The sequence below is a fragment of the Rhinatrema bivittatum genome, chromosome 10 (assembly GCF_901001135.1).
Source record: "Rhinatrema bivittatum chromosome 10, aRhiBiv1.1, whole genome shotgun sequence".
Taxonomy (NCBI): Eukaryota; Metazoa; Chordata; class Amphibia; order Gymnophiona; family Rhinatrematidae; genus Rhinatrema; species Rhinatrema bivittatum.
Genome location: NC_042624.1, coordinates 53,592,553 through 53,608,791, shown reverse-complemented (window position 1 = coordinate 53,608,791; position 16,239 = coordinate 53,592,553). Strand labels below are relative to the sequence as shown.

At 43.6% G+C, this 16,239-nt stretch overlaps 1 protein-coding gene across 1 annotated transcript in view; it reads right to left on the bottom strand.

Annotated features, from left to right (window-relative positions):
- Positions 1-16,239, bottom strand: part of FAM102B (family with sequence similarity 102 member B) — a 128,200-nt gene that overhangs the window by 72,410 nt on the left and 39,551 nt on the right. The window contains exons 2-4 of the mRNA XM_029617897.1: positions 14,464-14,584; positions 10,152-10,181; positions 7,384-7,500 (exon numbers count right to left, since the gene is read on the bottom strand). Coding sequence (XP_029473757.1) covers positions 7,384-7,500; positions 10,152-10,181; positions 14,464-14,584 — 268 coding nt within the window. The remainder of the gene's footprint in view (positions 1-7,383; positions 7,501-10,151; positions 10,182-14,463; positions 14,585-16,239) is intronic.

Genomic DNA, 16,239 nt, shown 5'->3' with positions numbered 1-16,239 from the left:
TCCATGGGGAGCACTCTCAGCCCTCGGGAGCAGGCCGTCTTAGCTATTACTGAAAAGCAAGAGAGGCACGGGCACCCAGTTCTGGAGGAAGCCCTGGGTCTGTGGACCAAGGCCAGCAACTGCTGCTATGATGGCTGTGCTAGACGGAAAAGGGAGGGGGAGGGACAGGCAGAGAAAAAAGGGTTAAAAATAGAGACAATAAAGCTTCCCTTTAGATGCCCCTAAAAGATGCTGCCCTCACATAAATCTGCTCTTGGTGTTGCAGGACATGGCCAGTTAATGTGCTCAGGCCTAGGAAATGACCTCATGTGAGAACAGATAGTACCTCGGTACTATCTGCAGCTGGACCCTAGTGAGTACACAAGGAAGCAGAAACCGCACGCTGCAGGATTTTGTTTTATCTTGTGGTAAAGTTTTTGGGCATGCGACATGATAGCCGAATCATCATCATCAGTGTTCTCTTCACAATCCAATGTACATGGCAGGAAATAAATCTAGAGAGGAAATTCGCTCATCTCGGCTCGGATTTATCCCTGGTTTTTCAGGGGTTCATTTACAAACTAAGAGTCCCATCCGCCTGTGGCCTTGTTTCCGCAGACGAATTACATTACACGAGGTGCCATTCCAGATTCTGCAGTTGGGGACAGCAGAGTCAAACGCTCTGATTTATAATGTTTGAAGCAGAGAGCATTCACTTCCATTTGCTTCAGACATGCTCATGGTATCTTCAAAAGCAGAGGCGAGTGCATGAACAGGTTCTGTTCGCGCACTGCCCTGTTGCAAGCGCATTAAAAGCCATTAATGCAATGGAAATGGATTCTAGAGTCCACGCTAAGAAGAATAACTTCAAGAAATGAATGCCACTCCCACATATGAGGCCCCCCCACAGTGGGAGTCCATCCTTTGGACCTGTTTGATACGAGACTTCCCAAAGATATTTTTTTTGAGTGTTTATTTCAAAACACATTCCGGGTAAAAGGTGTTAATAGTGGTTTAATTTGAAGTTAGCTTGTCATGTTTGGTCAGCTGTAAAGCCAAACTGAATACAAGCAAGGATGAAAATCTAAAATGACCTTCCGAGTGAATATATCAGAGATCCTGAGGAAGAGACAGACTGTGACAGTGCATGAGCCATTGCTGACGCTCTGTGCCTGGGGCTCCATGATACTCATTCATTTTGGGGAGGGGCACAGCATGTTTCACGTGCTGCAGCCTTCACAACCAAGCACAAATCACACAGATCTGAAAACTCTTCCTAGCTACTTTACTGATAATCAAAGAGAACGGTTGAGTCCATTTAAAAACCTAAGTGTGAAGAAAATGAAGCAGAAACATTGAAAAATTGTATAATCTATAGCTGCATACACCCTGCCTCACACATACAGATCACCACATATGCAGTACCGCTTCTACGGAGAGAAGGGGAGTTTCAATAGGAGGCTATTATCTAGATTTTGGGGTTCATGTGTGTCTGGGACCAGACCACCCTGTTGGGGAGATCAGGGATTGCCCCCTGGAATATCCAAGTGTGGGGTCTAAGGACCATAATGCGCGGCCACCACTGAACCCTAAAATCCATGCAACTCACGGGGGAGCCTTTCCACCTGGTGTTGGATGGGTTTTTGTAATTTAAAAAAAAAAAAAAAAGTCCCTAATTTGCAACGCTTGCAGTCTGAATCTTGATGCAGAGGAATTCATCTTATTTCAAATTGTGTGGGGTAAGCCAGGCCCACACAGCTCTGCATTCCAAACCAGCAGACTGAAGGAAAGCGATGCCGACCCTCAGCTTTCATCAGGGGGCTCGCTTACAGGAAAAAAAAAAAAAAAAAGAAGTCTTCTTGCTCAGCTTTCAGGCCTTCCCCACCGCGCTCGACACTGCAGCTGGATAGCAATGCTACATTTCTGCTTTCAGTCGTTTCCATAGCAACAGAGAGCAAGCAGGGCCTTAACTACCAGTTCCTTTCCTCGCTGCAGGAACAGGCAGAGCAGCTTTCTGCCAGCCACAGAAGTGTCAGCTCCACAGCAAATAGCAACAGCAGCGAGGGGCAGAAAGCACATTCCAGAAACTGAGCTATTTTGTTTCTTCTCTGCCTGAACCCAATACCCCCCCCCCCCCTCTCTTTCAGATCGCACAGCACTACTTACGGACTTATTATTAGAAGCTCTCAACCACCGCGCTTCTCTGTGGCTTTCGTGGGATAAAAACAGAACTAAGTGCTTTCTAGGGCTGTGCTTTAGGAAAATGAAATCTAGGGTTCAGTGCAGCCCGGCACAGGGCACCCGTGGAAGGCCCAAAGCCTAGGAGGAATGTTACTGGAAATGGGCCGACAGAAAACAACGCTTTTCCCTAATCAGAAACCAGCAAAGCTCAGTTAACAACATGGGTCCTGGTGGGAGGGGGGGGGCCTTTAACTGCTGGGGCAATTTAAATTCCACTAAACTCCTGGAGCCTAGCAGGTTTCTGACAGACAGCACAGCAAACTAAGGGCCATTGTCGTCGTCCCCCCTGACACAGAATGAGACAAAAGCCTTAGTAAACCAAGCCCTAAATCCCTCTGACTGGCCTGGAGAAACTAAAACCATGAGCAGGGGCAGTCATCTTCAATCCTCTGGCTGCTCTGCCAACGGATCCAAGTGAACGCCAATTCGTGGCTAAGCTTCAAACAACATGAACGCCTTCACACTGATAACTAGACTAGAAGGAAAACTCTTTACACACAGGGCACTGAATCACCCTCTCTCGACTGGTGAAGTGGACTCTGCCCTGGTTAGTCTATAAAGTGCCACCCGTCATTTCTGCTACACCAGACTAACACAGCTATTCCTCTGAAGACCCTCTCTCATTATCTATGTAGACTGGGCTTGAGCCTCCACTCCTTTTAAGGTTAAGGGGCACGCTTAAAGGTAGAGCTTTGCTGCTGATATACTGGTCCAGACCAAAGGGGTTGTGCCCTGTCCCAATATACCAGCCAGCACTGGTGCTGGGATTCACCTTCTGACCATGCACAGCTTACAGGAAACACCAGTCTGAATTTCCAGTTTCTATGTGAAAGGCCAGCTTGTCACCTCTCTTACATTTTCAATGCGCTAAAAGGAACTTATTACCAACCATGCATTTCCTATTGCAATCGCTGAAGCTATTAACCATGAACACTGATCTAAATGAATCTGCTTATATTTCTTTTCAGCACACTCCTGCCAGGAATTGCAAAACTAATGTCTTCACATAGATTTCATACTTCCCTGTAATAATACCATTTCCTATAACTCAGTATCACTTACCGTAAGGCCAGACTTCTTTTATGGAACCCTATTATTCAGAAGGATGTTCAGCTAATTCAGTTTTAGAAGTGAAGTTTGGGGGTTATTTTAGACCCTGGAAGCTGAAGTCTGGATATCTATTCCCACAGTGAATTTGCATTTCTGAGCATCCTAGGAATGCAGCCCTGAGTTTACTCCATCTTTAATCTGTTTCTAAATTGCTTTTTGAGGATTTTGTTTAGAAATATAGAATCTGATGGCAGATAAAAGCCATATGGCCTATCCCAGTCTGTCCACCCACACCTCCTGACCAGCTTTATAGTCCCTTCTCCCTTGGACATCCTCTGTGCTTGTCTCGTGTTTTCCTGAATTCTGACTTTGTCCTCATCTCTACCACCCTTTCTATAAAAAAAAATAGTTCCTTACATTACTCCCTTTCACCCTCATTCCCTGACCCTTTGGGTCAAGAGCCTCCAGGGCATTTATTCCATGGAGCAACTCTATCATCTCTCTGCTTTCCCTCCTTTCCTCTGGGTATACATATTTAGATCTTTAAGTCTCTCAGCATAAGTTTTATCATAAAGACCGCTACCCATTTTAGTGGCCACCCTATGGATTGACTTTATTCAATTTGTATCCTTTTGGAGGTGCACTCTCCAGAAGTGTACAAAGTACTTATTCCAAATGAGGTCTCATCAGAGATTTATACAGAGGCAATAGCACCCCCTCTTTCCTTCTGGCTGATCTTCTCCCTGTACACCAAGCGGTGCCCTGGCTTTTTTCATCATCTTACCCACCTGTTGCCACATTGGGATGATCAGACACGATCATCCCCAAATCCCCACTCCTGAATTATGCAAAGACGTACTTCACTCCCTACACTGTACTGCTTCCTTAGATTTTTGCAACTCAAATGCATGAAGCTGTGGGTTTTTTTTTAGCATTAAATCTTAAATACCAGACTCTAGGCTACACCTTCCAGAATGTCCACCCTGTTATATGTTTTGGTATCTTTAAAAAAAAACAAAAAAAAAAAAAACGACCAATCCCTGTGGCACACCACTGGTAACCCCACTTTACTCAGCATGAACTGTTTACCACTAGCCGTTGTCATCTTCCCCTCAACCAGTTTAGGGACCATATCAAGGAAGCTCAATTTATTTATAAGCCACATATGTGGAACCGTGTCAAAGGCTTTCCTGAAATCTACTACAGCTAGTGCTTTCCCCGATGTAACTCTCTGGTCATCAAATCAAAGAAAATGATCAGATTCTTCCGACAAGACCTGGCCTCAGATCCTGCACTATCCTCCGTTTTTTGCAGAGATTCCATTCATGTAATCACTAGAGAGATCAGACTAAGGCAGCCTTTAGTTATTAGACTCCTCCTCATTTCCACTTTTGTAAAGAGGAACCACCTCTGTGTCTCTAAGTCCTCTGGAACCACTCCTCATTCTAAAGAAGCACTGAAAAGCTGAATCAGTGGAGCTTCCAGAACTTCTCTAAGTTCCTTTAATACCTTTGGATATATCTTGTCCAGCCCATTGCTTTATCTACTTTCAGTTTTGCTAGCTCCTCATGAACACAGTCTTCTGAAAATTGAAGTCGAACTTTACTTCCATCTCTATTTGTGGCAATTTTCTGGAGTTCAAGCCCTTTTCTCAGGAAACACTGAACAAATATTTTTAAGCTATAAGCCCCTACATATTCCCCCTTTCACCGTTGTGTCTTACAATGCCATTTTTTGCATTTCTTCCTCTCACTAACATATCTAAAAACGTCTCATCACCCTGTTTTACTGTATTAGCTATGTTTTCTTCCATTTGCACCTTCGCTCAACTACTTTCCCCATCTCTTAGCTTTTGCAGATGTTGCCAGTCTCTCTCTTCATGCGATCTCTTGTAATTTATGAACATTAACCTTTTTTCCCTTACGCTTTCAGCCGTTTCTTCTGAAAACCACAATGGCCTCTTTTTCCTCTTATCTTTATTTGTTGCCCTTGCAATGTATCTCCTTTTCATTTTACCCACTGCTTCTTCTGCTTCCTCTAAACTTATCCCATCCAGGAAATGACTCCTTGACGTACTCCCTCATCTTAATAAAGTTAGTTTTCCTGAAGTCTTGGACTCCCAACCTTTGAATGAACCACTGCTGCCTGTGATCTAATATTGAGCCAAATCATTCAGTGGTCACTGGATCCCAGGCGATTCCCCACTAACACATCAGAAGCACTCTCCCCATTTGTAAGTGCCAGGTCCAGTATCGCCCCATGAGTTGGTTCTGTTACCAGTTGCACACAATCTAGGACCTCCCTGCCTCTAGGTGACACCATAACAGATTAGTAAAAACTCACAGCAAATAAATCCTGAGGTCACAGCAATTCTTTCTGCTAACCAGGACAGCCAGATACTCATAAAATAACCACAAAAACCACTAAGAAAAGAGAACAAAGGTGTGGACTCAAACAGCTGGCAAAAAGTAGCCCAGTTAATACCTGCAGAAAGCGACACATACTGCTCGGAAAACATTTCTGGGTACACTTCCGCCAGCATGAGATGTAGGGGATCAGAGCGTAGTAATACGTTCCATGTTAACTCACGAGCAGAGGCACTGTTGGGAATGCTGGGCTTATTTTGTCCTCCCTGCTGCAGTTTGCAATATCTTTATTCAAAACTAACTTTACATATCTATCAACCTTCTGTTTCTGAGAAGAACATGGTCTTGAAAAGCAGCTGTGGAAGAGCTGAAGGGACACAGTTACAGCTGGGAGAGATTTTTTTGCAGCTGTAGCTCTTTGTAGACCAATATTTTCTGTAGCATTTGGTACTGTTAGCAATTTTTGAACAGTCTATTGTTTTGTTTTGGGGTTTTTTAATGTTAGTCTAAAGCATTTTGAGCGTTAGTGTGTCATACTGCCCTGTCTAACATTCATTTACACCTAATCTTCTCCCATTTTTCTCCATAGCGCCAAGTACAGATTCTTTTCTATTCTACGGTTTCTTTTACGCCTTTCTATCAAGACATGGCTAAAGGGTATTGGCCCAGCCTGCTAATCCTCTTCATTCTGTAGCCGAATCTTAAATTTGAATATTTTGGCTGCTGCATCTCAGCTGTCAATAAAACCCTGCCCTTTTCCATTTTATCAACCCATCCCCCAAGCCAAGAGAGGGCAGATTCCTTCCTGAAGGAAATTAATGCTTCTGTTTTGTTCTATTTGTCTAAGATTCTTCACCTCATCATCTCCATAGTGTAGATAAAAATGGATTTATGAAACAAACAGAAAAATAAATGTTTCCCAACGGTTATAAAAGTGCATACTAGATTGCGTCACTCTTACGGTTTAAACTGCTCTTCTGATCTGGCCGCATACATTTTCTCTGTAGGAGAAGACAGATCTCTGGAATGAGTCAGTTGCTGCATGGGCAGAATTTATTTAAATTTAATATTCTGCCTTTTGGTGCTTCAAAGCAGATTAGATTCAGGTTTTCCCATCCCCAAAGGGTTCCCAAACTAAACTTATGCCAGAGCAACGGAGGGTGAAGCGACCTGCCCAAGGTCACAAGGAGCGGCAGTGGGATTTGCACCCTGGTTTCCTTGGCTAGTAAGCCCACTGCTCTAACCACTAGGCTGCTCCTCCAAATTTGCCTGCTGTTCCAGTCGCCGGTTATAGCAATTCGAAAACCCCAAGATCACGAGTGCGCAGGAAAACTCCAGGCTTCAGCAGATGCTGTCTCCCCTCTGCTGGCTCATGCAGTCTGAAGGAGTACTTTGTCAAAGTTAGAGGCCAAATAGCTTGAAAAATCCCTGGCCAGCCCTCTCGAATAGGCAGAGGGAGGCCGGCATTTGAAGTGGCAGCACAAACTGAGGCCTTACTTTTCCAGGTTACTTTAGAAAGTTTAGAGATCATACACTATGGAATCAATATCATTTCATCCAATGAAGACGCAGGAGACCAAGGTTCAAATCCAGCTTCTCCTATCGAGGCTCCTTGTGACCAAAGACAAGATGCTATCACCTGCTGCCTGAGGGGTCTACTTAGAATGTAAGCCCTTCGCGGAAGGGACCTCCCTAGTTTAGGGAGCTATATAAATGCTGAAGTAAATAAACAAGTGCGGGTACTTACTTTAAGGATGGAATTATCCTGCCTCGTATTTTTGGTGTCATAACCTTCAAGTAAACAGCGGCGAGTGGTATTTCCAGATCCAGCAAACTCAGCTAGGTTCAGGTCTGCAAAGCCAAGCTATTTGGGAGGAAAAACAAAAAAAAAACCCGAATCATAAAATACAGCAGTATCAGGTGGCCAACTGCCTCTACATCATTACTCTGCCTGAGGCTCAAGGGCCACATGTTCTTTACAGGCCCTCACAGCAGAGCCGGAGTGCTTAAAATAAGATGCCTCAGTGACTGACAAAGCTTGAATATCACTGCTTCAGGAAGACATTAGCAATGGAATTAAAGGAACCATTAAGCCTCATTACACCAAAGAAGCTTTTGCCTGGTTCCTCTCTCTGTACATAAATCAAACCTTGGACACTTATTTTGCCTAAGCCTTAACAGGAGAGCAAAATGCATGTGCAATCCCATATGGAAACAGCACGGTAGGCTCACACCCTTCCAGCCTCACATTCCTCGCTACTGAGAGTGGTCTAAGAGCTTTCAACTTTCCACCAAAGCAAAAGGTTTCCTAATGTCACTCTGAAGAGCAGTAGAGGGCCGAGCTGCTTTGTCAAAACCCATCGCTCAAAAGACAGTGGTTCAGCAGGCCTGTGACAAACCAGCAGCTCATCCCCCTCCAGACCAAGATTTAAAGCTAAAACATGCAGGGAGTCGTGATTTGGGCTGCACAATTCCAAAGGAGTAGTGTAGTCCAGGGCTGAAATTCTTCCATGCACGAAACAAAAGCAGGAGCTAGGGATGACTGCATCTCAAGTTAACCAAACAGGTGGGATAAAGCGACAGTAAAAGCTAGAAAGATGCTTGGCAGCAGATAAAGGAGGTGGTATTGCACCTGTAGGTGTCCCTGGCGAGACCTCGTTTGGAGCACTGTGCACGGCACCTTCAGATAGAAACCGGACTGAAGTTGGTCTAGACGAGGCTGGCGCACGGCGGGGGAGGGGGAGCTTCCAGCAGCTGCGGGGGGGGAGCCTGTCACTGCACCTTCCGATTAACTTTTAAACTGTTAAGCATTTTAATTTCAGTTTAATTTTTTTTTTTTTTTAAGGAGGCTGATGCTGCATCTGAAATGTAACCATCCACAGACAGAAGCAGTTTTAAAAGATAAATTAAAAAACCAGGGAGGTGGGACCTCAGGCCACAGATGGGATGTTTCAGGACAATGGCTGGGCACCCACTAGCGGGTAGTTCATGTTACACATCAACGCCACACTAGACAATGCTGCCAAGGTGGGCAAATCCAAGGATAACAGACGGACAAAATCAGCGACTCAACTTGCAAAAAGGTAGGGCAAAAAGACCAAACCTGAGGCGGAGGAGAGAACGGTGCCAAGGTAGTACAATAACTGCAGCCAGAATAAAGGGTGTTGGTGGTGCTTAGCTGCTTCTCACCTTTGGCTACCATACTTTATATCTGCCATGCCTGAGGCTGTCTCTGTCAGTTAAAGCCCAGAGCTTGTGCTTCTGTCTTTGTGGAGATTTTGTGGTTTCTTTTTAACTCCAAGTTAGTACATTATAGAATCTGCATCTCTGTTTACCAACTGAAGGGAAACAAAACTATCCCACAAAACTGGGCAGAGGCTTCATATGAAGAGACAGCCTTCTGGGTAACCGGACATTCTCAGCATTAGGAAAACGTGAGACCAGGCATCCTATGCTGAAGGCAGAGGCAAATACTGCTGGACTTGAGGGAGCAGTGGCTTCATACAGTCCACAACGGAGCTTCAAGGAGAGTCACAAGACCAGGACTTTCTCCCTCCCCTCACCTGGCGAGGAAAGATCAGAGCTTGTCTGAATCACCTTGCAGGAAAACAAGAACATGGGGTCCATCTATGCATGGAAATCATCACTGACTGGGAATAAAAGCTGTAGGTAACTTTTTTTTTGCATTCTGCAGCATCAGTTCCCATTAGCTAAAACACAGGCCGATGGAGCGCACTATTAGCCGGCATTTGGACTCGTGTTTTGGACACGCTAGCTTAAGGGGTAATAGCTCGTCCAAAACGCGAGTCCAACCCCCCCCCCCCCCCCCCCCCCCGAACCTAATAGTGCTGCAACATGCAAATGCATGTTGATGGCCCTATTAGGTATTCCCGCGCGATTCAGAAAGCAAAATGTGCAGCCAAGCCGCACATTTTGCTTTCAGAAATTAGCGCCTACTCAAAAGGTAGGCGCTAATTTCTCCGGGCACCGGGAAAGTGCACAGAAAAGCAGTAATACTGAATCGCGCGCACAGGAGAGCAGCGCGTGCACAAGAGAGCGGCGCTCGCCCGGTCTCCCGCGTTTTTACCGTATCGGCCCGACAGTGAGAATGAAAAGAATGGTTCTAAAGATACAATGCATGCATTGGAAAGGATGAGAATATACAAGAGGAGGGCAAAACCAGAAAATACAGATACTCCAAAAAATAAAAATTAGAGGCAAAGAAAACTGTCTAGAGCTGAGCCATAACAAAACCAATTAAAACTGCTTTCCTTAAGAAGCCCTTCAAACTCCACCTGCCAGCATGTTGCTATAGTCTAGCCTCGCAGCTTTCCACATTTGCTAGGTGTACAGCATATTCCTGTGCAAGTGGTGATGAGCTGCACCTTGGGGGATAAGTTCGAGGCAAAACCAGGGATAACCAAATATGATAATTAAATGCAAAACCTTATACCGAGGGTGAGGCAATTTAAGTCATTAAATAGTAAGATAGGGGGTGAAAATAATTCCGTGTACCTTTGCATATGCCTTTCCACCTTTTAATTCCTGTAAGAAAAAAAAAAGTAAGTTGTTAGCTATAACACCACATGGCTAAATATCGAGCATCGTAAGGACACACAACACGTGTTCAGTATGTTTTAATGCTTTTCTGCCCTGCAGTCTCGGCTGGTAGCCTCCCCTGTCAGAGAGCATGTGGGAGGCAATGGTACCCCCCTCTCACCTGCCTGAGGGTTGAAGGGTCACCACTTCAGCAACACTTATTGGCTAGAAGGGGTCCCCAGAGGCAGCAGCCATCCACCCTTTCCCATGCCTGAGCACCCCACTTCCATGGCACACCCAAGCCCAACCAGCCCTGACAGACAGGGGGCGCTCAATCCAGACGCCCTGCACGGCAGTGAAATGGCCCGATTCCAAAACCCAAGAAGAACTTTTTTTTTTTTTTTTAAAGGAGTAAATGAAAATTAAATAGAATGAAGTGTTTCTGAAATGGTGAATCAAACTATCAGTACTATTCAAGAAACGGGGAAGTTGATATTTCAATAAACTAGTTTGCATTGCTTCTGCAGTTATATCATGCTTTTAACCAAAGCACTTGAAAGGCAAAGAAAAAGCAATGAGTGTCTGACAATATTAAAAACCTAAAGGAGAACCAGGAAGACCAAAAGACGCAGGGAAAGAGCTCCAGGAGAGTAGAAGTGAGCGACAAAATATGGACACCAGTTGTAGTAGTTTAGGATTTTTGGGCACAGCAGCAAGGTCATCATGCGCCCTATACATAGCAGGATGTGGAAGGTGAATTTTTAGGTTGAGAGAGATTCAGTTGAATAAATGTGAACCAGAAGTGAATTTAAAATGTTTGGCATTGGACAATATGGAATCTCAAGTGCACACTTGGTTAAGGAGGTACTTGATCATCAAAGATGGGCCAAGTAAAGTGGATGAACTGAAAAGTGAAAGGCAGTGAGTGTTTGAAGATATAATGGGATCGAAGTATACATCATATGATGGCAAATGTACCAAGTCGGTGCTAGTATGGACAGTTGTGTGCAAAACTAAGCATCCCTGGTCAAATTGTTCTCTAAGGGCCTGATGTTATATAAAGGATTTACTTGAATACGGGGGCTTTTGAAAATTGCTACAATATATGCCATTGAATTCTCCATAGGATTTACTTCCGTAAGTGCACTTTACTAGAGTAAATGGCTTTTGAAAATTGCTACTACTGTAGTTATGTTTACACTCATAACTCCATTTTAAAATTACCACCACAGCGAGTAAATACTGACATAACCTCTACATGGTACAAAGGTAAACACAATATCTTTCTGCAGTGTTTAATGCAAAATTACTATTCACAGATTTCAATAGATGGAAAATAATAAAATGGTGAACATGGCATGTGCAAAAAGTTAGATACCCTTCCAGTTGATTCATTACTATGTTTTTTTAAAACGTATTTAATGAAGGCCCGAAAAGTTGATAGATTCATTAGGTCTTCAATTACTCAGGTGAAGACAATTCCTTTGTGTTATTTGTTTAATATGCTCCTTGTTATACCTTTTGCTTAATTGTTAAGAACTTTGATTTTGATGATTTTATTTTTGTAATCTCTTAGCCTCAGGTACAAAAATTTTAGATTGTAAGCCCTTTTAGGGGATAGTGAATTACCTATTGTATCTTATTGTAAACCGATGTGATATCTCTTTTTGAAATGAACATCGGTATATAAAAATCGTAAATAAATAAATAAATTCCACATTTAACAAATATTCTGACCTTTCTAACCTCTCAATTGTGATTGTTATTCTGTCTACTTTCAACAATTGCGGGCTCATCTCAGCAAGCCGCTGTCTGAACATTTGAAAATGAAGACAAGTCATGTTTACAATGCAAGGGAAGGCTATTAAAGTATCTCTAAACACTTTCAGCTAGCAATTTTAACTGTCAAAAACACTGTTAAGAAATGAAAGTTAAATGGAACTGGTGGAAGGCAAGATCTGGAAAATAAAAAAAAAAAAAATACTAACAACTGCCCGAAAACTGGTCAGATCTGCAAACCAGGACCCACAGACCATTGCAAACACTGCTGATACTAGTGTAGGCATCCACAGGTCCACAGTAGTGTTGCTTACACAATAACGATTTGCATGGGAGACAAGGAAACCTTTTCTAGCATCCTACACAAAAAAATCATAGCCTAAAATATGCAAAACAAAACCTTGATTATAAACCCGAAATATTTTGGAAAAAAAAGTGTTTGGACTTATCGGCCACATTCACAAAGATACATTTCGAGAAAAAAGGGCAAAGCATTTGAAGTTCAGAACTGTTTTAAAAAACATGGGTGGAAAGCCATGGCAGAAGAAATATTATGGATTCAAATAAATTCAAACAGGTCAGAAGAGCATGAATGCCGCAGGGAGAGTTTAGGCCAAGGAAATTAAGAGAAAAGTGGAAACTTTCTAGAGAATAGTGAGCCCTGCGGTTTCCAGCTAAGAATGGAAATAATGGCCCCTAGATTATGGGCCAACGCTGAGCCATGAAGTCCAAAGCATTAACAGTGAAATATGGAAGCAGCTGTCAGGAGACTAAAGAGGAGCCTGGCTTTATGTATCGCTCCATAGTGAGACCGCACCTTGAATACTGTGTACAATTCTGGTCGCCGCATCTCAAAAAAGATATAATTGCGATGGAGAAGGTACAGAGAAGGGCTACCAAAATGATAAAGGGAATGGAACAACTCCCCTATGAGGAAAGACTAAAGAGGTTAGGACTTTTCAGCTTGGAGAAGAGACGACTGAGGGGGGATATGATAGAGGTGTTTAAAATCATGAGAGGTCTAGAACGGGTAATTGTGAATCGGTTATTTACTCTTTCGGATAATAGAAGGACTAGGGGGCACTCCATGAAGTTAGCATGGAGCACATTTAAAACTAATCGGAGAAAGTTCTTTTTTACTCAACGCACAATTAAACTCTGGAATTTGTTGCCAGAGGATGTGGTTAGTGCAGTTAGTATAGCTGTGTTTAAAAAAGGATTGGATAAGTTCTTGGAGGAGAAGTCCATTACCTGCTATTAAGTTCACTTAGAGAATAGTCACTGCCATTAGCAATGGTGACATGGAATAGACTTAGTTTTTGGGTACTTGCCAGGTTCTTATGGCCTGGATTGGCCACTGTTGGAAACAGGATGCTGGGCTTGATGGACCCTTGGTCTGACCCAGTATGGCATTTTCTTATGTTCTTAAGATTTGGGTAAAAGACAAGGAGGCAGCTGGTATTGAGTTGGATGCTTACAACAAATAGTAGGGTGAGAGCAAGAAAAACAGCAAGAAAAGTAGGCCCAAGAACTTAACCTTGTGGGCTTCCAACGTGGAAATGGAGAGAGAGGTGAACGCATGGAAAAAGACTGGAACCAGGGTAGCCAGCTACAAGACAAAGGTACCTTGACTGGAAGGTGATGTAAGGGAAGGAGTGCTATTTAGGTGGCCATAATCCAAACTGTGGCGAAAGCCAAGAAGAGGGTAAAATGGGCCGAGAGCAGTGTGAAGATCGCCTCTTCCAGCACACATGGGGGCTGATTCAATAAGGTGCACTCTGCAGAGCGCACAGTTTTACCCACAGTTGGGCACACTTTTTTGCGTGCAAAACCTACACCCAACGCAGCAGAGAGTTTCATGCACAAAAAATGCGCATGTAAAAAAAACTCTGCATCCTGCTTAGCGCCCTCGCATGGAAATCCCATGCAAATGAAGGCATTAGCTATCATCCCCCCTCCTTCCCAACGCAGGGGGAGAGGCGCTGGCTTAACTGGAGGCTTTCTTAGTGCTGGAGAGAGGTGAAATAAAGTTTCCAGTGCCTGTGTCAGTCTGTCTATCTAGTGCTGAGATTTGTAGTCAAGATTTATGCCTAGAAAACATGCTTTCCAGGCACAAAGCAGGTTCTCTCCACTAAAAGCATTTTGGAGCACATAAATCACTTATGAGTGACTCCCCCACACCCTCGAGTTTAAAATGTGTGCTCAGCCTGTGCTGAGCGCACATTTTCCAGTCAGCACACCCAATGCATTAGCATAACATTAATTTACTGCAGAAAATTTCTCACCTATGCATTTTGAAAACTGTGCGCTAAGCTTCAGCACATAGAGTCAGCCCCCAAGTTATTTTATCGGCCCTAGCCCCATGTTTTCAGTGGCTCTGCCACTTGTAGAACACATAGGATTATCCAGAAACAAAAAGCCATGCAGCAAAATAATTACAGCAGGAAAAAACCACCCTCAAACATGCACATGCTGAAGAGTAACGAACACAAATGTTTGCGCCGGGTACCTTCCGCACGGACACTCTGCACACACAGGGATCCAGGATGCCGGAGGTGGCGCTGGCACTCATTTTGCACATGAATGAGAATTTCTTCCTCCAGTGAACACAGTTTGCTTGCACTACTTCCCTAGAAAATTAAAAAAAGAAAAGAAGGAAACAAGTTAGCACATTCGGAAAAAGAGCGAACTTCGCACTAGCGAGGGGCACTCTCATCGCAGGCCCCTTATGCAGTTTGCACGAACAATTTCGGATTCCATCTCAGCGGCTGCTGGAGGCGGGCTTGGTTTCTTCCTTGCTAACTTTCTTTCATATTTTGCCCTTCACCAGCTGCTACAGATGTTTAGGAAGCTTCATTTTCAATTTTTATTTTATATACCCTGGGAATTTCAAATAAAAAAAATGAGAGTTGTAACACCACGGAGGGAGGGGGAAATCGGTGGAACGTTTTTTTTTTCCCACTGATTTTTTTTTAATACTGAAATTCCTAGGGAAAATAAAAAACTGAAAAAAGAAGCTGCTTACAGGCGATACAAGCAACTTGCTGCAGTGGTATGTTAATTGGTTGTGCTAGAAAACACATGCACCCTCTTTTCATGGCATTGCTGGCATTTTATGCACATTTCAAATCATGCTTTGATGTCCTCCCCCTTTCATTTCCTGAAACTGCTAATCGGCGTTTAAGGACAAGGATTCAAAACTGGATTGATCTCTTCCATCCTCTACTCCGAGCTGAAAGCTGGGCCCGACGCGCCCAGCGACCAAGCAATCAACGTGCGCACCAAAACAGTCGCCAAATGGCCACAGCCTAGCAGAATGGCTAAGCTCATGACATGCTTTGTCAAATTAACCCCTAAGACTGCGCACACACTAATTTTGGCCGCTGTTTCGATTATTACAAGGCATTGAGGAAAGACGTTAAGGGTGGCAGGGAGAGAGAATTTCTGAGTGTTAGATTAAGCACGGGAATTTTTATGTTCATCTAACCCGAATACTAAAGACGACTTGGATAAGGAGCAATGCTTTAACAAGCAGTCAAGATTCAATGACTGGTACCTGGGATAAATCCTTAGCAGTGTGAACTGGAATACTGGTATAACTGGGCAGACTGGATGGGCCATCATCTACTATAAAATCTATTTGATAGGGAAATACCACAAACATTTTTCCTTCTATTTTACATACCATTTCTCAATATATTGTGCTGTATTTTGTTGCTTTATCTTGATTTATCTTCACCTTGTACAGTCTTGCTTGGATGTATTCCATCGATCAGGGATGGGGAACCTCTGGTCTGTGAGGCCCAGAAACTTGTCAGATTTTCAGGACATCCCTAACAAACATGCAGGAGATAGATCTGCACACAGTAGAGGACGTATGCAGGTAAATCTCTCGTCTGTATACTCATATCTTGAAAACCCAACAGAGGTTCACCATCCCTGCCATAGGTCAAAAGGCACCAAACTGAACTAGGGTGAGAAAAATAAAATCTGAACTGGATCATCATCATTTTAAGATGGTACAGGATTTGGTTAGCAACATAGATAGTGGAATCTAGTACAGTGTGTCAGCATTTCTCAGCTTGGTACATTTCCTTTCTCAGCCACGAAGTTCTGTCATTTATTTCAATGATTTACACTTTTTGGATATTTTTTGTAACAAAACAATTGGTGTCACTAGTGTTCTCTCAACTGAGCATTACATTCAAACGAGCCTCCTCTAGCTCCAGCCACCATGAATTCTGGGAGTTTGGGCTGCTCGGAACCAAGATGGTATCCCTGCTGC